This window comes from Mus musculus, chromosome 5 (genome assembly GCF_000001635.26).
Source record: "Mus musculus strain C57BL/6J chromosome 5, GRCm38.p6 C57BL/6J".
NCBI lineage: Eukaryota > Metazoa > Chordata > Mammalia > Rodentia > Muridae > Mus > Mus musculus.
Window position 1 is genome coordinate 38539145 of NC_000071.6, and position 24389 is coordinate 38563533.

Here is a 24389-nt window from a genome sequence, read left to right on the forward strand (position 1 = left end):
TCAGCTCCTGTCTCTAGGTTCTTGCCCTGCTCTGAGTTGCTGTCCTGACTTCCTCTGATGAGTAACATCAATATGGAAGTGTAAGCCAAATAAACCCTTTCCTCTCCAATTTGCTTTTAGTCATGGTCATGGCTATCATTAAAGGACCCAGGAAACTCCCTAAAGACATGACATCACCTAAAGGTGATCCTGGGAGCTATTCCAACCATCTGGCTACAGGTCTCCTAAGAGGCCAAAGTGGCAGGGGCTGATGGAGCCAGAGAAGCACAACATGGCCTGAAGCACCTGGCTTGAGTGAGCCCCAGGGATGGTTTTGAACCTCAAGTTATGGTCTGTCAAGGGTGGCCTTCTGGGCTTCCAATGGGGCCTTGGCAATTTGTCCAACTTCATTTGCTCCTGTCCTCTATGCTGTGAACCTCACCTTGATCCAGATTCAAGGCCATCTCCCCACTGAACTCACAGTTGAATGCGCTCCTCATTTATTCGACATGCCCCTTACCCTCCATACTCTCCCACTGGCCCTGACAGTTTCCCACCCCACCCTCCATGCTCTATACCTGCCCTCACACCATGTTCCCACTCTCATCCTGCAGGTGTGAGGAGGTACAGTCCAATCCTAACAAGCCAAGTAGTGACTTCCAGCAACAGAGAACAGTGGCCCAAAGTCCCCAGACCCCAACTCTGCACTGCTCACAGTACTTCCAGGAGGCCACTAAAGCCCCGAAATACCAAGCTGACTTCTGCCAAAACTCCCAGGACCAAGAAAACCCAACACTGCTCTTCCACTTGGCCATCCCCAATTCCTCCCTTTCATAGTAGACCAATGGAGTCTGTTTTCTATCCACAGCATGCCTAGAATAAGGCTTACCTTGATGACCCGGAGGGGTTTGCTGGGGTTGTTCTTGTCCAGGTAGTTGATGTATCCAGACAGGGAGATGCTGAGGAGGTGGTCCTTCTGCCAGAGGCAGCCCAGCTGCTGGTCCAGAACATTGGAGCCCATGGGAAACGTGCTGACCACAGAGTTTACATTGACATCCCAAATCTTAGAGGTTTTGTCTCCAGAGGCAGATAGCAAATGAGTGCTATCAGGACTCCAACTAATCTATTTCAAGGAAAGAGTGTCACATGTCAGAAGGTTGGAACTCAAGGAGGTGGTAGGACGGGCCCAGCCCACGAAGGTTCCTGCTCAGCCACTTGCTGCTCCCACTACCTGACTATGACCTTTAAAACTCTATGCTGTGGCTCAACTCTTAGCTGTTTATATCAAATATTCATCTAGCTTCAAACAATCTTTGATGACTATCAACATAGAACTGGCCAAACTAAATTAGCAGCTCAGGAAAACATTTTCGTACTCACGGCATAAATTCCTCCATCATGGGCCTTGCTTTCTCCAAGGGCACACACCTTCTCTCCCGTCTTCCCATCATAAATGAAAATCTTCAAGAAACAAACAAGTTATGTAGAAGCTGGTGTCATGTGCTATTAGCCCACCATTTCCCCAGTGATTGTGGCTGTACAGTTGGAACCTTGAACATTCTTTGAAATGCAATGAGAGGCCTACGTCTGCTGGGCTTTGGTAGCACCCTAGAAGTGGGGAACAGGGAACACTGCCATGAACCTATGTACAACCTCCTTTTCTGCCCCAGTTCTTACCTGGCCATCAGCGCTAGCTGTGGCAAATCTGTTCCCATCAGGAGAGAATCGCACACAGTTGACAAAGCGGCTGTGGTCCTGTGGGAGAGAGGGCTGTCACTAACTTGGCAAAGCTCACAAAAGCTCTCTACCTAACACATGCCCCCCCCCACCCCCCAACCCTCCCAAAGTAACATTAGTAAGTCATCAGCCCACAGACCACTTCAGAGCAAGCACTTAGAGAACCGCCCAGGAGAGCCCATCATGGCATTTAGCTCAGAAGTCTGTTCCTGCCTGGTCACTGCTCTATCTGGAAGGCCATCCTTCAGCCAGGTCTGCCTCCCTTTTATCAAGTGCCTCCTGATGTGTCCTCTTCCCACTGGGGGCCCAGACTGCTTATTTCTGAGACAGCCACATCAGGTACCTCCTATTAGGCCTATTTAGGTCTGGGGATGTTTCTGAACAACAACCACCTTTAAAAAAAAAAAAAAATTCAAGCAGTGGCTGTGACTTTTAATCAGAGTTTGAGAGCAAGGCCTAAGGCAGGCCAGGGTAATCCCCAGTCTTGGGAAGGAGTGATGGCACCAAGGTTCCTGCTCTAGTTATGGAGTCTCCCTACTCTGCCTGTCCCACAGAAGGCAAGCAAAGGAGCCCGATGTGTCAGCTCACTCTAGAATTCCGAAGCCAAAGAGAACACAAGACTGGAACCCAGAGGATGGGCCAGGGGTGCCAACTCATCACGGTGTGAAAGGAACATGTCATGAAAGGAACATTAGAGCAAAGCAGGCAGTTAAGTACTCAATTCCGGGCTCTAACAAACTTCCTGTCACTGGTTCTCTGGGCTCAGACACAGAAACATCTAGGACTTGCATGGCCAGATGGAGGCGGATCCTGGGAGGCAACTCCCAGGTCCAGGTCCTCAAATAAGGCCTGTGACCAAGCTTGGAAAAGGCACAAGCTGGAAGGGGTGACGTCGTGTGCCCTAGAGACCACAAAGGTCTAAGAAGCAAGTGAAGGCTAGACAGCAGAGAATAAATAGGGTTACAGAGCTTACATGAACCCATTTAGAGCCTTAGTTCATCATTCCTTCCTGTAACTCAGCCAGGCATGGGCAAGAGACATGTCTGCTCCTGAAATAGACCCTGTGTGGCAGGGAATAGGTAACAGCAGCCCATTGGCCAAAGAAAATGAGGGTTAAGAATAGCATTTTCCCACAGGGAGGGCCCTGCAGTGTAGAGGGAGAGGTTTGGACAGTCTCACTGAGTCCAGAGGTTCAGCCACCTCACATGGCTACCTAAACCCTGCCATTTGCTAAGCCAGACAAGACTTCTGATGCCTGGCCCAGCCGTCCAGAGGGGTTACATTTAATCTTACAGGTCCAGTCTCCAATTTCCCTGTGTAAAGTCATCCCCTTCCCCTGGAACTACTCTTGGCTACGTGTAGCCAACACTCAATGAACCTGGGTATAGGCTGTGCCAGTGAGTTCCCCAAGAACCCTTGCGCCCCCATCTCCTCCTCCTCCCACCCTCATCTTCTGCACTACCAAGAAAACAAGCTTCAAGTAGACACTCTAATCCACTTGACTGACAGGGATTCAGGTACCCTTGGGTTCCTGATGGCCCGACTCTGTCACGGACATGCTTACTATCGGGGTTAGTTCATTAAGGACCCTCTGCAGAAGTTCTCCTCAATTCCCACTGGCCTCCCAAAGGGAAAGTAATTGTCTGCAGATGATGACAGAGCCTTGCTCCAAGATCCCAAAGGTCTCCTCCGTGATTCACCTACAGGGACCTGCCAAAGGCTCCAAAGAAAGCGGCCATGGGCCCACTGGGCAATGACAGGGATTGCCAGCAACAAGGAGATGGCCCCACCCTCCCAACCCCCCATCCCATGGTCTCTATTATAACCCTGGACCCTATGACCTACGGCCCTCTTAAAGTCATCTACTACACCTAAAAAAAACTACAGTGGGTGGAGGCAGGAAAAAGATTTCTCCACCTCACCTTCAAACATGAACAACACTCAAGTCTGGTAGTGGGGTCTGGAAGACATAGGTAAGTATGACTATGGTGAACCTGGGCTCACTTCAGAATAGCTCAAGTCTATGCCCTGCTCTTAATGATGATGTGTTATGATCTCCAAATTGGACAAGCGAGTTGGATACGGTATCTGTATATCAGGTCTGCTTATCTTTCTCTCAGCTACTATTTACCTTCTGAGACTGGCACATCACAGGTTGGTCTTAGCACATACCACACAGAAATTCCCAACAACTATGTTTTGAGGTAGCATCTTAAACTCACCCCTAAATTGTGCCCTGTCCCAGACACATATGGAGACCTCCTGCCCAGTACCTGGGAAAGCTCCCATAGGGCCACTATTCACCTTACCTCTCAGTCTGTTATAAGCTCTGGCTCTCTCGCCTAGAGATAAGCTGTGAAGTAAAAGGTAGATGGGAGACTGGATTTTTGACTTCAAGGACAGAATGCCTGTAGGCTGCTCACTTGGATAAGGTTCTGGTAAGCACAGGCCATTTGGCCTACAGATAGGAAAAGAAGTGAAGGCAACCAAGTTCCCAGCATTCACAGGTTAGGAATGAAAGACCTAGTGACAAAGGGCTGTTATTTGGTTTACACTAAACAAACAAACAAAAATTTCCTCTAGCAAAACATAATAAACCTCACCCTCACATATTTTAATTTTTAAAGCCTTTCACTGGGAAGGGCTCAAGGAATTCCTCAGAACCGCTACACCTCTAGCTTTCAACATCAGAGCCCACATGTGGACGCCCAGCCCTATTTAACACACATCTCACCAACCATATGGTTTCTGTTGTTCCCCATCTGCCAGTACACCTGTCCTTTAGTTGGGGCAAATCAGAGTTTTCCTGCCCTGCCGCACTCACAGCCAGGAGGAAGACAGCAGGAAGGAAGCCATATCAGGGCAGACAGCACACACTGTCCAGCCCTATAACTGTAGCTTCATTCCTGCTGGCCAGCAGGCCAAAGTCAGACACATACAGTTAGTTACAGACTCCAAGTCTTTAGGACCTTACCAATGAGGCCTCTCTCACTTATGTCAGCTGGGTCTGTGGAATAGCTTCAGATGGAAAATGAACCCTCCCCATAGCCATGAGCTCTGCAGGGAGGCCTAGTCTGAGAGAGTACACTGGCACACTGCCCGAGCTGGAAGGTAGCAGAACCAACTAGTTCTGTGCCAGGTACTACCTAACCCTTTCTGCCTCTTCCAGGCCTTTACCCAGGATCCAGGGTTGTGGCTCCAAGGACCTTAGCATAGATGATAGTGCCTACCCCTAGGGACAGGGACAGCTGGGACTGTGTGGTAGGAGTCTGTGTTCCAGGAAAGAAAAAAGAGATGTGCTAATTGGGCTCCAGTGAGCCCATACAGAAGTAGTAGCAAGTGCAGGCATGGGCTCCTTTCCAGCAACAAATTCTGACCCCATAGCTCCATTAAATGCTCTTCAGCTGCACTGTGCTCTTTCTGCCCAAGTCTAATTCACATGAGCAAGAGAAAGGATCACTCCTGCTACAGAAAAGAGAATCCTGTCCACAAACAGCTCAGACCAAGGACAAGAGTCCAAACAGTGTGTGGGGGAGGCCCAGGGAAGGCAGACAGCACCATTAAAAATGGCAGGACAGCCTCTGGTTACTACAGAAACCTCACTGCCTTCCCTCCCCCCAAGATCAGAACCCAGAGATTGGCTGTCTCAGCAGTCTTCATAGCCCAAGGGGCATCCACTCCAGCTTAAGAAAACCGACCCTGAGCCACATGTGTCAACTAAGCTCCCACAACAGCCATGCTGCCACTACCCACCAACAGCAGCTGCAGCAGAGCAGGATGAGAGAGAGCTACGGGAGGTTAAGAAGAGCTTGGATCAGCAAACCTGCTGGACACACTGGCCTCACTTAGCCTCCCATGGATGAAACACTACAAAGAGGAAATCCCTAGATAGTCATCTGTACCCCTAAGCCAAGACCGTTTATGGAAACTGCCTACTACACGAGTCCTGCCTCTGCCCCTGCCAGGGATGCTATGCCTGCTATTTACGACTTCTTACTAAAACACTAAAATTAACAGTCCTCCTCAGCAAGCCACTTTAAGGATATCTCACTTAATCCCCAATGAGGTATGGACACTGGAACCACTAACATTCCTGAAGGATTAGTTTGAAGACCTTGGAGAAGCCCCAAACCCAACTACCTCCAAGGACAGAAGACATGTCCTTTCTGATTAAACAGTCACTCCATCTCCTATTACCAGAACTAGTACTGCCTGCTTTGTTCATGGTATGTGGGAAAGCCAGGGCAAGCAGAGAGCTGCAAGGGCTGCCCAAGACACAGAGCCCTCACCCCCAGCACTTGCTCTCACTCAAGAATACAGCATGAGCACTAGAGCAGAAAGGACAAAGAGTGAGCACTCCCAGCTGCCCCCAGACAAGGCCCAGAGATCAGCAGCCAGTGATGGGGACAGAGGGTAGAGGAGTCTATTTCTTGGCCAAGCCAGGGACAAATGCAGAGCAGGGACCCCAAGCAATGCTCCTTGAAGAACAGGCTTGAAGAATAGCACTTGGTTCCTTCTCCTTCAATCAGATTCCACTCTGAGGCATCTTTGCCCCTACAGCCTCTGAGGGAGGTACCCTATGGGCCAACCCAGATGTCCTGGAGGCAGACCTTTTGCTAATTTGGTGGCTTAGCTCACCACAGCCAAATACACTGGCTTTTCACTACTCTCATACTTTGTATTTCACATTATCCTGGGACAAACCCTTTAGCTATAGCCCACTGCTACATTCCTGCAACCAATCACTTCTATCCAGGCCCCATAGTATCAAAGCTCACCCAAAAACCACCATAAGAAAAGAAAGCTCACTTACACCAATTGTGAACTTGAACTTGAATGGAGGGCCCTCGAAGAACGCAGCACAGTTATCATCACTCCCTGTTGCTAGTCGGTAGGGCCTGGTCTGCTTTATGTCCACACTGTTGATGACTTTGTTGTGTCCTGTGATCTCACCCACAGAAGAGCCAGTGTCCCATAAGAAGACAGCTCCAAACCTTTCCAATCAGGGTCAAGGAGAGAGAAATAAGGGGAAAAAAAAATCAATCCCAGAAGGACAACAGCAGAGTTGCTAAAGCACAGGCCAGTGGAGGATGTTGTACACCTACCTCAGGATGCTCTAAGTCCTAAGGACTCATTTGGGCCTTTAAGCTCTATATCCAAAGGTGTCTCAGAAGAGATGGAGCCCATATGGGAAAGGGGCCAGATGTTTACATCTGCAGAGCCCAGTGTCAGCACCTCCCATGTGGATGGTACTATAGGAAGCAGCACTGGGAACATCTTTCTGGCCTTATCACTTCCTAACTTTCTTTGGGAAAGCCAGGAAATAGGCAAGTTGCTATCTCCTAGTGGAAAGGAGTGGGCCACTCTATGGTGGAACCCATGACAACATAGTGCTGTAGCTACTACTTGCTGCTAATAAGAAAACCTGGACTATAGCTCTCACTCTATAGGTCACTAGCCTCACTGGGGCAGCCACCTCTGCAACAGGATCTATTCACCTCTTTGCACAGAGGTGAATGACAGAGAAACTGAGGATATGGGCTCATCTAGGAAAATATATACACCACAACAACAAAACAACAAGAACAAAAACCCTCAGCTTTGCGCAGTGGCAGTATCGTAGCCAATGAGGTTTATCTGAGGCGCGATTATTGCAATTGAAAAACCCTCACGGTCAGCCCCTTTTGCAGCTTTGATTGGTTGTAACTGCTTAGAAGGTCCCCCAATAAAGTAAAAACATCTACCACCTGGCACTTGCTTGCTGCCTAGGATATAGGTACAACAACTAGAATCCAGAGATGGGGCAAAGGGCTTAGGACACCAGAGTGTAGAAAGAGGTGATATTCTGCCTTGTTGACAACCCTACTGTGACGTGAAATCTCCCTTTATACATGACAAACTGACCCTATAGGGGTCAGTGACTGCAGCCAGTCACCCTGCTGGGAAAGGAAAACCGGCTTGCTCAGGAGTGGAGTCACTTGTGCACACAGATACAGACCTTACTGCAGCCTCCTTCTACAAAGGGCAGGCCAGAGCATGAGCACTGGGGTAGGAACAGGGAAGAGCTGAGGGGAACGACTCACTTCTCCCTTCCTTCCCCGACCACGGCGATCCTCTTACTGTCTTCCGTCCAGGCAATGTCCTTGATCTTCCCAGCGAAAGGCTGGTACTCATACTTTAGAAGATGCTCCTTCTGTGTGGTATCCCAGATCCTTAGCTTCCCAGAGATGTCTGCAGGACAGGACAGGGGTGGAAGGGCACATGTCACCACCAGTCAGGGAACAGCACACTCAGCACCAGCTCCATTTCTTCTGGTCCAGGTTCAACATTCAGCCCCACTTAAATCAAGAGTTAATATGCCTCCACAGAGCTGTCACAGTCCCTTGTGTTCTAGCTGGCCAGCAAACCGTGTATAGGAAGCAGGAAAAGTCCAAGAATGGCCAAACCCCAGTAGAGCAAGAAGCAGGTTCCTGTGTGATTTGCAGAGCATCCCTAACTCGCAGACTGAGCCCTTCATTTCTGAAGTGTGGCAATGTTCTGAGAGCCTGCCTCTCCTGTCAAGTACAGGTGCAGCTGAGCATACCATGTGACACTGTGATCGCCTGTGGCCACTTGCACTCGATAAGCCTTGCTCCCAAGGGCAAATTTGCAGTCTCAGTCTCCTGAACATTTGCCCTGCCTCCCTGTGTGTAAGAGCTGGAGCTGAGTAAGATGCTTTTGTGAGATGGATGAGGTAGGCGGTACAAAGAAAGAACACAGACTGCGGTGCGAGTTGCTCCCACTGGAATGCTGCCAGCAGATTGTAAAGAAATACTTAGGGTCCACCCACCTCTTCCCAAATTAGCACGGTGCCTGTGCCATGGAAGTGGGAGTGCTTTACCTATCTCTTCAGGCTTACAAAGCTCACATGGCCTCCAAGAAGGCAGGCAGGGTGTAGCTTTTCCTGAAGATGCCAGACCACTTTAGTGAGCCCTGAGTAGCAATTGATAAAAGCATCACTTTTTGGGCTAAACAGAGGTGATAGGCAATAAGGACAGCAGCTAGCAGCCAGGTCATGTCCCAAATCTGTCGCTGCAGGGTTAGGGCTTCTTGGACCTCATCAGGACCTCATTTATAGCCCCTCTGTAAAAGCATTATCTACAGGGCCATCTCATGGGATTGCTATGAGGTCAAAAAAAGTCGCATGTGTAAAGTCTCAGGCTAGTCCTTGGGATGCAGTCAGTCCTTGTTATAAGTGGACCATGAACTAAGGTTCTGCACATCAGAGGCTCCCACTACATGCAAACATGGGCCAATGTCTACAGCAGTGGTTCTCAACCTTCCTAACACTGTGACCACTTAACACAGTTCCTCATGGTGTGGTGACCCCCAGCCATAAAATGATTTTGTTGCTACTTCATAGCTATTTAATTTTGCTATTGTTGTGAATGGAAAGGTAAATATCTGTGTTTTCTAGTGGTCTCAGGTGAGCCCTCGGTTGAGAACTGCTGGTCTAGAAGCAGGAGATTGACCAGACTTGGCGCGCTGTGGCTGAGGAGCATGTAAGAGGGAGCATCGGTCTCCAGGAGCAATCACAAGCTGGGTGGTGGTACGCCAGAAGGCCTCCCCCAGTCATCTGTGGGTGATGTCCAGGAAGACAGCAGTGCTGAGGCGTGTTCCAGAAAGAAATGGAGACCTGGTTAGTCACTGAACCCACAGGCCAGAAAGGAAAGTGCGAAGCGAGCAGTATGAGGAGCTGTGCATACACAGAAAGGGCATCGTGACCACTCCAACCTCCCCCACCCCCAAATATTCAGAAGCAGCCTACATATACATAGGCACTCTATACACACATGTATGTACATGCACTCATGAATAAAAATGACAGACACATACCTCTGTATACATGCACGCTAACTCAAGCACTCATGACAAGGTTCCTCCCTAACAGGGCCCACACTGTCCCCTGGGCAAGACAATAAGGATGGGATGAAAGGTGTCTCTCCCTCTAAGGCAGTGTAGGAGTCAGCTTTCTAACCCTGGGTTGATGGACCAGCTGCTACCCCTCATGTAGTTCTCCCTCCATCCCTCAACTGGTATCCAGCCATTTACATACAACCTCTGCCACCAGATCAGCAGGCCTCTTCCTCATGCCTCAGTTCACTCTTTTCAGAAGCAGGAAACAGGAAAGAGATAGGAGGAGCCTGGAGATTAATACAAGGCCTCAACTTATCAGGGTAAACCCCCAATAGTCAAACACAAGTTGGAGGTCACATGCCACACTAGGTGCTCAAGACAGAGTAGCTACCCAAAGAGACCAAATAATTGAGAACCATTTTCAATGACCTGTTGGTTTGTACAGCACCAGGAAGAAAACTGCCCAGTGAGTGCAATGTGACATTAGGGATGGGCTTCTAGGCAAACTCATGGTCACACTTGGACTGAGAACAGAGCCAACTGAGTGGCCATTCTTCTGAGTCTGCATTATCCCTCGACCTGACACATGGGGTGTAGGAGCACAGAGTCCTAGTCAAACGCCATGGGGCTTGAAGAGGGAGGAGGAAAGCGTGAGTGGAGTGGCTTTTATTCATACCCAAGGAGACCTCGGCCCTGTCGTGCAGCTTCCAGTTTTCATCTGGAGGCTCCCTTTAGGAAGCCTGCCCTGGGCATTACGCCAAATCAGGCACCCTGACTTGGGGCCTCTCCTACATCCTGTAGGCTGCTAGAAATCACTGTCCAGAGTGAAGAAAAGTGAGACTGCCCCCAAAATGTCTTGTGATGTGATCAGAGGGCCTTCCCAGAGGCTTGGGCTCCAGGGACAGATCTATCACATTGTTAGGATCCTCTAGCAGCTGCTGGACAGCTGGACTGACAGCATCTACAGATTGCAAAGCAACGGAGGCCCTGGCTAGGAGGGAGATATAGGCTTCAGGGTACTAGGCTCCAAGTCTTTGGACACACCCGTTAGCAGCTGACCTACCATGCCAGCACAGCTTTTCCTAAGCTTTCCCATCCCCTCCCTTCCTTCAAACACAAAACACTATTTTTAGCTCAGGGCCTGCAATGTGCACAGCAAATGTCCCACTGTTACCCCTAACAATTACTCTGCTCTCCTCAAAGTACACTGGAAATGTGGAAATGTGATCCCCCCCACAAGCTTCCTGCAATCTGCCAGCAAACCAGGGCTGTTAAAAGAACATCAAAACCATACCAATGTCCCCTTTTCATGGACTGTCCTTTGTTGAATCCATAGAGTCTGCATTCAATCAGAAGGCCATCGGATTTCTGTCTTGTCCAACAGCCCCATGGGAACAGTGAGGTCAGGTCTAGGTCCACAGGCACTCAGATAGGGATGGCAAAGCAAGAGCTATGCCAAGCTGAGTGGCTGCCCTCACCAGCAACCCTCCTCTCTTAACAGATTTCTCAGAGAACTCAGCTCAGTGTTAAACATAATTTTAAAAGGCATTCCAGCTAAATCCTGAGGCTTAAATGAAGAGACATTTTGTTGGCAAGCAGGGCCAAGGGGGGAAAAACCCTAAAATAACAAACCAACCTACAAGGTTACAACAAATCATGGATCCCAGTTAGTTTTACAGAGTCAATGTATCTAAACATAAACCCAGTAAGTGCCTAGGGTGTGTTGGACTCCAGCCCAGCCCAGCCCAGCCCTTCACTACAATGCTAGTAGTAAAGGGCTCTGCAGGGCCCTTTTCTTAAGTGCACCCTAGCTTCACTGATAGCTGCCATGATGAACCCTAGCAGACCTTGTACTAAGCACCAAACACACATCACCTTTGGATCCTTAACCCATGAGGGAGTTATCTACAACCCCCGTTCACAGGATGAACTAAAGGTACAAGGATGTAAGGAAGGAATGTATCAGCAGTAAGGCACAGGCTGGGGGCCCTCCCAGACCTACAGCCTGCCATATCAGACACACTGCCTGAGGGAGTGAGGGCAGTGCAGACAAAGGTGCCACAGCACTTAAAAATCCTGGTCATCGCTAAGAGTCTGGGCTCTCAGGCCCAGCCACTGCTCACTCAATTCCCTCCCTGTCCTAGAAACAAAGATAAGCAAGCAGGCTATTAATTATGTATTGGATATCTGAATGAAAAACTGAATGAATGACTCGAGTGAATAAATGAATGAGATGCAAGATGCATAGTCACTCTACCCTCTCTGCTTCTCATCTGTAAATGGTTAAATTCTACTTCTTAGAGCTAAGAACCACCACAAATGCAAATGTCTGTCTGTCCCATCTGCCACAGTCACCTACTGAGCCACACAGGGGCCCAGGCTAGAGGGCATAAAGGCCAACTCTCACAAATAATGCCAACACTGGTGGCAAAGTTGGCTGGAAGGGAATAGCCAGTACATTGACACAAAATAGCCACCGCTCATGCTTTCCTGCCACTTTAACTAAAGCCAATCAGTATTGTTCTTCATACTCTTAACCAGGCCCCACCCAATTCCCAATTCTCTGGTCAAGCAGGTGCCATCAGGGCCACACGTGTCCAGGAATGGTACTCATAGTTACCTCCAGAAGCAATGTAGAATCCGCTGGGTGCATACTTGGCTACTACCACTTGATGGGCATGTTCTGTGTAGATATCAGCAATAGCAGGGTTCTGCAGGGGAGAAAAGTAGAGGCTGAATAGAAGGAATGTATAGGCACCAACTATGGCTAACTCCCCAACCCAAGACCAGGACAAGGATACATGAGGTTTAACATCCGACAACCATGGCCAAAGTCCTAAAAAATGCCTACCTGGCCATCCACTGATGCTCATTTGGCCTCTTAAGGTAACAGAATCTGAGGTAACTTTTTGCTAGATTTTTTTATACTTCTCTCAATATGCGTGTGTGTGTGCGTGCGTGAGTGTGTGTGTGTACATACATATATATTTGAGGACTATCGCACAAACATCTAATTAAAGAACTGTGTGGTTCTCCTATGTGGGCAGCAGTCAGCTGACAATGAATTCATACAGTCTATTATGTCCAGTTCCCTAGCCATCCCCCTGAGCATTGCCAATCCTCCTCAAGTCCCCCTTGGGTCTGTCACAAGATAGTTCCTGGCTCTGAAGTTCAGGAGCAGAACAGGAATGAAGCTGGGGACCTTCTGTCAGAAACTTGGGCTTGGGAAAAAAGGAAGATTCCTTGTACTTCCCATAATATATGGCCTTTGAGGAAAGCACAGGGGCAGAAGTGGGGCTGGAAACCTCTACTCCTTGGCAGTGAGGTTTCAGATGTGTAGTTTATAAAGCAGATCCCTGATCACTCATTCCCAATGCTCTCTCACAAGTCCGGCACATCCCTGCAGCAGCCCCTCAGCACAGCCAGAGATGTTTCTCAGTCTCTTCTCAGTTAAGCTTGCTTTCTGAAGCAATGAAGATGAGGCTGTCTAGCCTGATTCCTGCTGTGGGCCTTCTCCCACCAGTCCTCTCTGGGAAAGCAGGCAGCTTTCTAGACTCAAGGCAAGATCTCAGAAGGGTAAGAGATGGTGCTAAGATTTTTCCTTAAGTCTCTGCTTGGCTTCCTAAGATCCTAGGGTTTGTTTACTTCTGGTCAAGGGATCCTGTAGTGTCCTCACTCTACAGGTGGAGACCACCCACCTCCAACCAGTCAACGTTTCTGTGACCTGCTTCATATGACAGCCCATGAGCCATCACAGCACTTAGCAAATAATGTGCTAAATATATGGGTGAGGTGGGGGAAACAAAACCAGACACCATCAGTCTTTCTCTTTCTTCAAAACTTAACACAGCATTTACTTTATGTGTCTCATAAGTTAGTCTGTTTTAGAATAAGTATGTACTCATAAACTAAAAATCCAGAGAATCCAGAGAGGCCACCGAATGTTAAGTCAGCATATAAACAGTAGCATTCATCTTCTGGGAAATGAAATCTGAACTACTGTACCTCCAAGAACCAATGAGACCATCAACACCAGCTGCTAACAAGGCTGGCGAGATGGTGGAAACACAGTGGCACAGCTGAAAACGGCTTGGGAATTCTTTGTATGGGGTGGGAAGATGGCTTGTGGATAAAGCAACCAGTTCAATCCCTGGAGCCCACATAAAGGTGGAAGGAGAGAACTGAGTTCAAAGTTGTCCTGACCTTCACATGTGCCACACATACCTGCTAATGCTAAAAATAAATTGAAAAGGAAAAGAAAGCTCACCATGCATTCAGAAAATAATCCCACTCCCGGGATACTTCATTAGGGGAAACGGAACCCTAGGTCCACAAAAGACCACCAGGAAAGCCTTATCAAGGGGCCCTCAAACTGGGGTATGAGGACATCTCTTGGTGCCCTCTTTGGAGTCTCAGGCACATTAAGGGCTTGCAGGCATGCTGTATGAGGGGTGGAGCCCAGCTTTCTAGGTAGCCCCCTCCTCGGAAGCACAGAAGAGCTATGATGAAGCAGCCTGGCAAGTTTTGTAGAGGATATAGAGGAGGATGCTGGGTAAGATGAGTGAGTGGTGGTAGCAGGCAGGGATGATCAAGATAGCCATCAACAAGTAAACAGGAAAACTGTAAACAGGAAAACTAGGAACGATAGATTCTCCCACCCTCAACATAACACTGTTCAACCACAAAATGGACCAAACTACTAACACCTAGCCACCTGGACCTCCAGTCATGACGACCCAGGAGAGGCCAGACACTGCTGATTTCTGTCATAGGGAGCCAGTTCTAGAACGGTAGCCCCTATTAAATTAGATCAAGAACTGCTGGAGATATAGTATGCTTGGTAGAAGCCAGGGAGTGTTCTGGAATCCTGGGAGTGGTGCTATGGTCATTGAACTAGTCAGGTCAAGCTGTGCACCTGCAACTACAGCACACCTCACAAAGCACCGAGGCAAACCCTCTCTTGCTCAGATCAGCTCAAGCTTCATATTCCGACCAGTCCCTTCCTTCTCAGAAGCTACACCTAGAGTTGGCTCCGATTCACCCATCCCTACCTTAAAGCTGACAGAGTCTTTTGAGGACTGTCATGCCTGCACTAGCTACAAAATTGTGTGACCTTCTAGGCTGCATTGCCTTCCAAGGGTAGGAAGCAAGTCAGCAGGAAAGGGCATCCCAAAATGGAGGGAGAGGAGGCAGAGGCCAAGGCCAACATTCTTGACCCTACATGGTCAGGGCTCCTGCAGTGGGCTTGTAAAACCCCAAAGGGCACCAAATCCCGCCTAAGCTGGATGAATCATTCACTCTCTCTCACTCACACACTTTCGTTTGTATTCTGAATACAACTGGGTCAAAAGACTCCAAATTACAGATAATGACTTGCATCTGAGTCAGCAAACTCCTCCCAACTCTAGGCTCACAGCAGGAGCAGTTACTAGTGCCAGGAAGAGAGGATGGCTTCCCTGCCCCAGGCTACTGTGTGTCCCACTGCAGGAGGCTCAGGCCAGGCCAGAAAACACCCAGAGTGATCACATACGCCCTCCCCAGCTTCCTCCCTAGAGTGAGCAACCTATCTGAGGAAGCAATGTCAGGAGCATGGGGCATAGTTATTACCCCTCTGTGTAGGGCCCACTGCCCTAGTTAGGCTGGGGTCACATTCAGAAGCCTCCACAAGGTGTTCCTCATCCTTGACTTCCTTCTTACCGTACTGTAAGGGGGATCGGGTCAGAGGCCCCAGGATTCCTGGGAGAAAGCAAAAAGTGCTTCCTTACTCCACGGGGCTCAGGGCCTCTCCACTAGGGCTGCCCAGTGCTCCTAATCAGCCTTGGAACGCACTCATTTTTATCCACCACATTTTCAACCCCACCACATTTGCTCCTGGTATTAACCTTAGACATGAGCTGGCCCATCTTGTGTACTGGAACCAGAGGCTTTTCTTCTGAGTCCCCAGTAATACAACCTGTGTGGGAGGGCAGCAGCAATTCTGTGTCCCTTCAGTTTCCAGAGCATCCCCCTCCAGGATCAGACGAAGGCAGCCTAAGTCAACCATGGCCGTCCACAGAGGACCGAATAGAACATGCACACTAAACCTTTAAGCCATGTCCCTCAGTGCCACAAAGGGGCCTCCACGTGCGTCTTTAATAGCAAAGGTCTCCTGGAGCCCAAGGAGGACCGTGCTGGACAACCTCCACCATTCACCCATGTGGCACACTTCCTGGGACTGGGAGCAGATCCTGCTATGGGAAAGCCTGTGCTAAACACAATGTACAGGGTCCCTCTATCCACCAGAAACACAGGTCAACCCTGTGTTACTGCAGTAACCCAGCTCCAACACAGTACACATACCTTCACACATCCACAGCAGAACTTATGCCTGGGCCAAGCCCCAGACTATACCATGCTGAAAGAGGGAATTGGAGGAGTCTAACTAGTGTTCAGAGCCACCCTCAAGCTGGGTACAGTACCTGCCTGGCCCTGATAGCTCACCATGTATTGGTTAACCTGACTGGGAAGTCACCAAACAGCACACCGTCCCTGGCTCCATAACACAACTCTCAGCTCACCTTGGTCCAGAGCCCTTTCCCTGTCCCACCCCTCATCCAGCCCGTGCTCCACAAACCACTGCTTCAAAGTCCGCCTACTTCCATTAAATTGTGCCTCAATCCCCATCTCTTAGTCAAAGATTTAGCACATGGCACTGGTCCACTTGTCCTTCCCTGACATGTCACACTGAAAAGAACTCATGATGAGTGCACTCAGCACCCACATATTGGGATGTGCATTCTTTTGGTACATTCCACCAACAACTTTATACTAAATGGATTTTACACAGGACTTATGTGTCTGATTCACCATCCTGAAAGACCCTGAATTCACTATGACAGGGACTAAGCACACCCTTCCATTGATACTCTCTGCAAGAAGTGCAGGTTATAAACTAATGCTTAGCTGAATAAGCCAAGGCACAATGAAACTAAATGACTAGATGTGACCCAGGCCAGCTGTGGTAAGGCCAGGGCTTGAATTTAACAGTCTCCATTCCTCCATTTGGTCCCATTCTTTTATCATAGCTGGAATCAGCATGAGTCTGGTTCCTGAGCTCAGAAGTTAAGAGCTCACCTTGGCTGTACGTGGCTGTAATACTGGATGGAGCCAGGGACTGAGAAGAGGTAGGGTGGTCACTTACAGGTCTAGGAGTATTCTAGTGTGACCTGCAAGCATCAGTGCCCCTCGGACTGTGTCAAGACACTGCCACCTTGCTTCGGTACCTCCTGCTACCTGCCCGGCACCTGCCCAAGCATGAGCTATTGGGAGATGACTCCACCTACCCAATAGGGAGGCAGGGAAGTGGCAGGAGAGAATCGGCACAGCCAGACAACTTTCTGCAGATGCTATGTGAGTCAATTTGGCCATCCCAACATTACCCCATTCATTAGGAGGTTCAATGAGATAAAGACTCTTCTCAGGCTCAGAGATGACCTGTGCTTCTATACTGGGGGACACTGAAGGTAGAAATGGTTACAGAGGTGAGACAGGGCCTTTTTAAAGGAAGGTAACAAGTCCAGTATCAAAGCTGGGAACTAGAATCTTTTCTGAAAGAGGCACCACAAGTAGGGAACACTCTCCACTGAGATGGCAGAGGCAAAACAGGACAAGCTCTTCAGGGAGCCCAGGCTACCTCTTCCCTGGCCTCAAGGACTAGCTGCTGCTGCTGGTGTCTGTCTGTCTCTGTCTGTCTGTCTGTCTGTCTGTCTGTCTCTCTCTCTCTCTCATCACAGGGGACTGTGCTTACCCTCCCTGCTCCTCCCAGAAGATACACACCAAACCAAAGTCACCCCGCACTACAGTGGCTTCCTGTCTGGACTTTGCCCACATCCATTGTGTGTCTAAACCTTCCTCTGGGAGACCTCTTACTCACGCTCTGAAACCCCAAGTGTTCTCCAGCAGCTATCATTATACTCTTCGTCTCTGATGCTCCACAGCACCCAACACTCTTGTAAAATGGCTTACAGTTTGTGAGAATATTATCTACCAGGGTTCTTGAACCTGATGTTCCTGGTATTTTGGAGTTGGTATTTCTGTTATAGGATAGTCCTGTGATTTGTAGAATGTTCAGCAACATTTACCTATTAAACATCAGCAATATACTATATTTAAACATTGATAGTGAACAAACCCCATCCCCCTACCAGGAAGCAGTGACAGAAGTCTTGGCATACAGCTCATAGGCTAAGCTAAATGACACCCTGGCTTTGTGGATATGTACTAGAAATACCAGAAACAACGGACAGCTACCTAGATGACGAGCCTTTGAGCAATGCATTTATGCCCAGCTTGCTAATGGGTTTCCCAGCCGCAAACTTAAACATGTGTCAAGGGCAGCTGTCACCTTGTCACTGTCACATATCTTTGAATGTTTCCAGTGGTCTTAAGAACTATGCTGGGGTGGACAGTGGTAGCACAAGCCTTAAATCCTAGCACTCAGGAGGCAGAGGTGAATCTCTGAGTTTGAGGCCAGCCTGGTTTACAGAATGAGTTCCAGAGTAGCCAGGGCTACATAGAGAAACCTGATGTGACAAACCTAGAGAACAATGCTGAGTTACTGCAGGGTAGCCTGAGCCACACATACGTGTCTAGCTGCCAACTTGAGTCATGTCCCTCATCCTTGTGGTTACAGCCTCTTCTCTAGCTTTACTCAATGGCACCCACAGATCCCACCTGAGCCCACAGACCCTCAGTGCCTGCCCGGTGGTGAAGCACCTTGTCCAGCCCTTACCCACCAGGTGATCTTGTGGTGAAGGGAGCAGAGTTCTTGGCTCTGGACAGAGCTGCTACTGTGTGCTCATTTCTTTTTCTTTTCTTTTCTTTCTTTTTTTTTTTTTTTGGTTTTTCGAGACAGGGTTTCTCTGTATAGCCCTGGCTGTCCTGGAACTCATTCTGTAGACCAGGCTGGCCTTGAACTCAGAAATCCGCCTGCCTCTGCCTCCCGAGTGCTGGGATTAAAGGCGTGTGTGCTCATTTCTGTCCAAGTGGTCAAACACACTACCACATTCTGCTACAAAGAACACATTTTGCTATGACAGTTTGCTCTACAAGCAGGCCCTGTAACCTGTACCACCTTGGTTGACAGCCATGCTGGCAATGCAGCAGTGACTCAGCAGGCACGCACCTGGACAGAGCGACTGTTAAGTCTTCGAGTCCTGTTTATTCCACCCCCACCTGCAGGGACCCACACAGGATCCTCCTGCATGGGCTGGTAACAGATAGTGCCAAATGAAAACTGGTTTGAGTTCAACCTCCTCCACTTGGTCCAAAGAGACGAGCCAGTGGTTAGTCCAACTGCTGTGTGTCATTCCCTGAGACCCAATTTCACAGAACTGAGCTTCCTAGATATATACCTTAGTTCTGCTAGGGGTTCACATCTGCCAAGATATACAATGTTTGAAAGTTCCCAAATGCCAGTTTCCAGATGGCCTCCGTCACCACATGATTTAAGCCTGCAGAGAATTTATTTTTCAAGCGTGGCAACAGGACAAGGGAGAAAGAGACAGAGAGCATCTTTGCTACCAGCTCTCCAAAAGCCAGGTTCACAAAGCCGTCTTTCAGTCACAGAACAGCTGACAGGCAGCCCCAGCAGGAGGCTGGCAAGAATATTCTTGTATAAATTCTAAAGGTGGGTCCCAGAAAATTTGGAGCACAGTAGTGCCTTTCATGCTAGGGTTGCACCAGTGAGGCAGAAGCTGGGGATTTTATGTCGCCTTGGCAATACAGTGACACTCTCTAACAGGAAAAGAAATTAGGTGCAGTGAGCTCACTGGAATATTGTGGGTCAGGTGTTCTAGTGTAAGGACATGAGGTGAACGACACAGGAAAAGCCCTGCTTTCCTAGGGGTACGGGCCAGAGAGAAGAGCCTGGAATATTTAGGAATAACAACAGCAATAGCTTTGTTCACATTTACTGCCAGCAGAAAGTAAGAGAAGGCTAAAAGGAGAAATGCCGTTAAGGAGAAGGGCCCTCTAGTGAGGTCATTTCTAAACAGGAGTGTAAGAGATGACAGGGAGACACAGGAGGATGAGTATCTGGGCAAAGGCCGCACCATGAGCAGGTGGAATGTTGAGGATGGGTAGCATGTGAGGAGAAGAGGCAAGGGAGCCTGGAGCTTGGAGCTGACAGAGAAGAGGAAGGTCAAAGGAAGAGCACTGGGGCAATGCTGCTGAGTGTGAGCCAATTGTGTGTGTGTGTGTGTGTGTATGTGTGTGTGTGTGACTGGTCAGAACTGCGCCAGCAGGCACAGCAAGAACACACCTCAGGGCAGCCAGTATGGTGCTTAGATACAGGATAGAGCAAAACAGGGCGAGTCTGCCAGATTCTATAGGACTCTAATTAAATGTGACAGGGCAGCTCTGAGGATCAGAGCAGTCGAGGGACACGGTTGACTTTGGGGAAAGGAGCATGCAAGAACCCCAAAAGTGACCTGGGTCAGAGGTCTACAAGGCATGATGTGGTGCCAGCCTTCCTGGACTTGGATTCCTAGCAGACCACCTTCCTTCCTGCATCTTCATGTTCCTGAGAACTCACATCTCATTTTCTCTAGCAACACTCTGTCCTAATAAAAACTGAATCCATCTTTGAGGACCAGGAGGCCATCAGCAGACCAGAATGTGCCTAGTGACATACAGCACACAAAAGGCTATAGTAACAGATCCCTACACCATATTGTTTTTCCTGGCGTACTAGGAACGTAACCGGGGTGGGATGAGAAGCGGCTGCACCTCCTCCAGGAGAGGACAGTGAAGCCTGGAAAGGACTGACTGGTGGACATGTCACTGGCGGCGAACCCACCCCCTCAGCCAACGGCTGCATTGCTCCTCTGATACTACCAAGCCAGCAAATTCGAGGGATAAGCTGGCCTAGCACCCGAGTGACCACTCCATGCAGTTCTCCCAACTGGAAGTGAAGAGCAACAAAGTGGCCTGAGGAAACTACGTGTAGGGGACAGAAACCAAATACCCTACAGCTAGGGGTGTATGAAGATGCTTCAGATACCTTTTGTCAATTCCACAGAGCTCCTGCGACCATCTCCATTTTTCCTTTACTTTCTCAAAATCTTATGACGTCAATATAGTGTTAAGCTTTTGAGAAGGCTTCCCCAGTTCTAAGAAGGCTGGGCCAGCTTTCTAGGAATCTGTGTAACTAGCAAGGCAGGCTCATACCCAAACTTCCACCTCACTTGAGGTGCCCAACAATCCTGTAGAGGTCAGAAGCCAGCACAGGACTGATGACTGGTCGGGTTTAACCAGACTTACAAAGACACAGCCAGCAGCCACCACAGTTCAAAACTGCAGCCTCTTTTTACAAAAAAACTGGGGTCTACCCTCAGCCAGCTGGGAGGCTCTTGGAGGATAGGGGTGTCATGAGCTACTTCACCTGACTAATGATGTTCCTGGCGTGCAGGAGCTGAAGGTGACAGCCTTGGTGGAAGAGTCAATCAAACCCTCCACCCCTCTAGCAGCCCTTTGCCAAGCATAGCCCTAAGTCCAGCCTTCAGCTTCTACCCTACACCATTCCTCAGGCCTGAGCACGGGAGAGACAAGATTTGAGCCACATCCTGGAAATGGAGAGGAGGCCCAGCAGACTGACTCATTTCAACAACCAGAGGAAAAAAACATGAATTTGCAAGGGCCTCCCAAAAAGCTGCTGCTCTGGGGACAGCAGGTCATTTTCAGAGAACCATCCAGAGGAATTCACTAGTTCCTGTTTCCTCTCAGAGACTCAAGTCTGTAACAGTTGGCATTCAGAGGACAGGGTGTGTAGGCCTGGGCTCTAGCATACCAGGAAGCCCAGGGTATTAGGATGATTAAGCACAAGGGCCATTTACCAAGTGCTCCATTTATGCCAGGTACAGACAGCATTAGGACAGCTGACCAGCTCATTCAGCCAGCCAAGGCAGCCAGGGGAAGTGGAGGATCATTTCCCTATCTCCATTTCCCCAATGCGGAAACTGGGCTCAGGAAGGGCCAATCAACAGCCACCCCATGATCAAGCAGCAGCAGACTCAAAGCCCTTGGCTCTAAGGACTGAAGAGACCCAAGTCTTAGTTTGCCAGTCTACGGGGCTGTGGGGGTAGAGGTGGATGACACCACCACCAGTCCAGTCCAGTCCACTGAGCCTCCAAGGTGTGGCTCCTGGGCAGAAGGGGCGTGGCTCCCCTCTCCCCAGGCCAACTGACTGGGAGGTGAGGGGGCGGAAGGGCAAGAATTTCCCGACTCTGAAGGTAGCTCGCAGGGTAGGGACGGAAGCAGGCCCCGCCGGGCACAAGAGTACTCACATCGATGTTTCTTAGGATGACGCACTTGCCATTGGTGTAGAGGAAATGATCGCCCTTGGGGTCTCCACCGAGGATCTTAGAGACGCCCCGCTCCACCTGGGGGAGGCTGGCGAACACCTTCTCTGGGGAGATACAAACCCGGCACGGTGCATGAGGGGCAATCCCGGCCTCGCGGGACCCAGGGAGTTGCAGTCAGTCAGCGCTGGGGGTCCCGAGCCGGTCACCTGTTGCCGCCTGCGGGCACGACCGGCGGACTTCCCGGGCGGCGGCGGTCAGGCCCCGGGGTCCCTCCCGCAGCTCGGCCGGCCCAGTCCACAACGCCCACTCCGGGGTCCCCGGCCCGCACCCCCGCGGCCGTGCAAGACCCCGGCCGCGCCCTCCCGCCTGCACCCGACCCCAGAAGCCGGCGGCCGCGCGCGGAGGCCCACGCACTCACTGATCTCGTACGGCATCCTCGCCCACTTGTTACGGCGCTGCGCTCGAGTGGAACCTCGCAGTGGCCGAGCCCAGGGACAGCGCGGAAGGCGGCGCCGGGCGTGCCGGGCGCGGAGGGGGCGGTCCGAGACCCGGCTCCGAGACCCGTACGCGCCTGCCCCGCGCGCTACCGCTGCGGACAACCCAACCCGGAAGCGCGGCCCCGGCGCGGCTCGCCCCCAGCTTTGACCATATATAGTCAAGCGCTCGGCTCGGAGGCTGCAGCCCCACGAGCCTGCGCGGACACCGCCCCGCCCCGCTTGCGGGCCCGCCCCGGAAGTGACGTGACGCGACCCGTGAAAAGGCGGCGCGGAGGGTTGTAGGTGCGGGGCGGGAGGGTTTTTTTTCTTGGGCTGTCTGCCTTTGCACCGGGAGCCTTCTTGTGGAGCAGATCTTTCTCGAGCTTTCCAACGCCAGCTTGGCGCCCCGGCTTGCAAAAGACTTGAAGCCACTGGGCGTATGGGGTTTTGTTTGTTTGCCTTTCACTGGGTATGTTTAGGAACTTCCCCGTCTCACTCCCTCTCCCTCCTGCATGAAACTTCCTAGTAGCAAAGAAGCCAAGAATAAAGAACTGTAATTCTTAAGGATGGCAGGGGTTGTTTCCTAACACGCTCTGGGGAGGGCGTGAGGGTGGAATTCTTTTCATGGAGAGGGAAAGAAAGCAAAACCTGGAATTTTCTGAGTCTCGCAGGTTTTGATTAGGGCAAGATGAAGTCCTCTGGTTACTTGATTGAAAAGTTCTGAAGCCCTAGTTGGAAACCCGGAAAGTGGGCTTTCAAAGGAGAGCTCTTAGGAATTTGCAGCAAATGAAAAAGTCCATTTCTGCTTTGGAGCCAGGTTTGTTAATTACCCTGCGGACCAGTCCCACCCCACTCTCCTGGTTCACCTGGACACCCACCTGATTCTCCTCTAGCTTATCTTAATCTTAACTGCCATCTAGTTAGCAGTTAAATGAATTTATAGCCTATAGGAGTGCCCAGGTTTCGTAGAGAAGAGTTTAAGTGTACTCGGTAGGTCCTGTGTGGGAACCTCAGTATTTTTTGAAAAGTCTGTTTTCCTTAGTACCTAGTCTCTTGTGCTGATAGACTAGTATTTTTAAGGTTCTATGAATGTTACCCCCTGCCCTCTGTGACCTTTTGTTTGCCAGGATTGCTTGTCTAGGGATCCCACCTGTTATGTTTTATATAAAAAAAGAAAAGAAAAGAAAAAGAAGCCAGGGATATGTTTGGTGGAGGTGCAGTATGTTGTGGGGGAAAGGGGTGCCTCTGAGGGCCCATCCTGAACTGAGGCATCCCCTCCCCCTGAGGTACCAGCCACAGAACAGTATAATATGGAAATAGCTTATTTAGGACATGGGGAGGAGAGTTGAGGGGATAGTAGAGACAGAAAGACAGAGTAGAGGCCAGCCATGAACATTTGGAGTTGGTTTGGGGGGGGGGGGCGGGGATCCGGAAGAAAAGGGACAGAAGAGGAAGGGAGCAAGAGAAGAGAATGAGGAAGGGGCAAGTAGCCCCTTTTATAGTGAGTCAGGCATACCTGTTTGTTGCAGGGAACTGTGGGGTGGTGCCTAGAAGGAATGCCAGTACCACCTGGTTAATTTCTCTCAAAAGTGGTGACTTCCAGCTACTATCTCAATGATTCACCTGTCTGTCCCAGCCTTTACACTGCAACTTCCTGGGGTCCTTAGTTTGCTTTCCCCATTTGCATTGTTGATGTTGCCATAGAACCACCAAACTGCCCACCAGCAACACATGGCTCCTTAACTACAATTATGATTTCAGAACAGTCCCACTGTTAGTCTTCTAGCGACCTCACTGCACTGTGCAGATGAAAGACACTTTCCCTGGGTCTGGTCGAGCACTGTCCTAGGGATGTGCTAGGGATATTTTCAACAAGCAAGAGGTCTGTCCTAGGATTCTGGGACAGAAGATAGTGTAGACTGTGACTTTCTTATTTACTAGAATTGTTTTAGATAACAGC

At 49.9% G+C, this 24389-nt stretch overlaps 1 protein-coding gene and 1 non-coding gene across 3 annotated transcripts in view; one reads left to right on the forward strand and one right to left on the reverse strand.

The window, feature by feature from the left end:
• Wdr1 (WD repeat domain 1) overlaps positions 1-23778 on the reverse strand; it is a 36117-nt gene extending 12339 nt beyond the window's left edge. The window contains exons 1-8 of one of the 2 annotated variants that reach the window (NM_011715.3): positions 22372-22555; positions 21936-22057; positions 12233-12323; positions 7800-7947; positions 6530-6710; positions 1657-1734; positions 1360-1440; positions 869-1102 (exon numbers count right to left, since the gene is read on the reverse strand). In NM_011715.3, coding sequence (NP_035845.1) covers positions 869-1102; positions 1360-1440; positions 1657-1734; positions 6530-6710; positions 7800-7947; positions 12233-12323; positions 21936-22057; positions 22372-22387 — 951 coding nt within the window. In that variant the 5' untranslated portion in view covers positions 22388-22555. Of the gene's footprint in view, positions 1-868; positions 1103-1359; positions 1441-1656; positions 1735-6529; positions 6711-7799; positions 7948-12232; positions 12324-21935; positions 22058-22371 lie in introns of both variants that reach the window. The other variant, XM_006503863.4, reaches the window with a different exon arrangement.
• On the forward strand, positions 7314-7449 carry Gm22249. The gene has a single exon (XR_003956128.1). It is a non-coding gene; the product is annotated as a U4 spliceosomal RNA (small nuclear RNA).
• Positions 23779-24389: the final 611 nt, after the last annotated feature.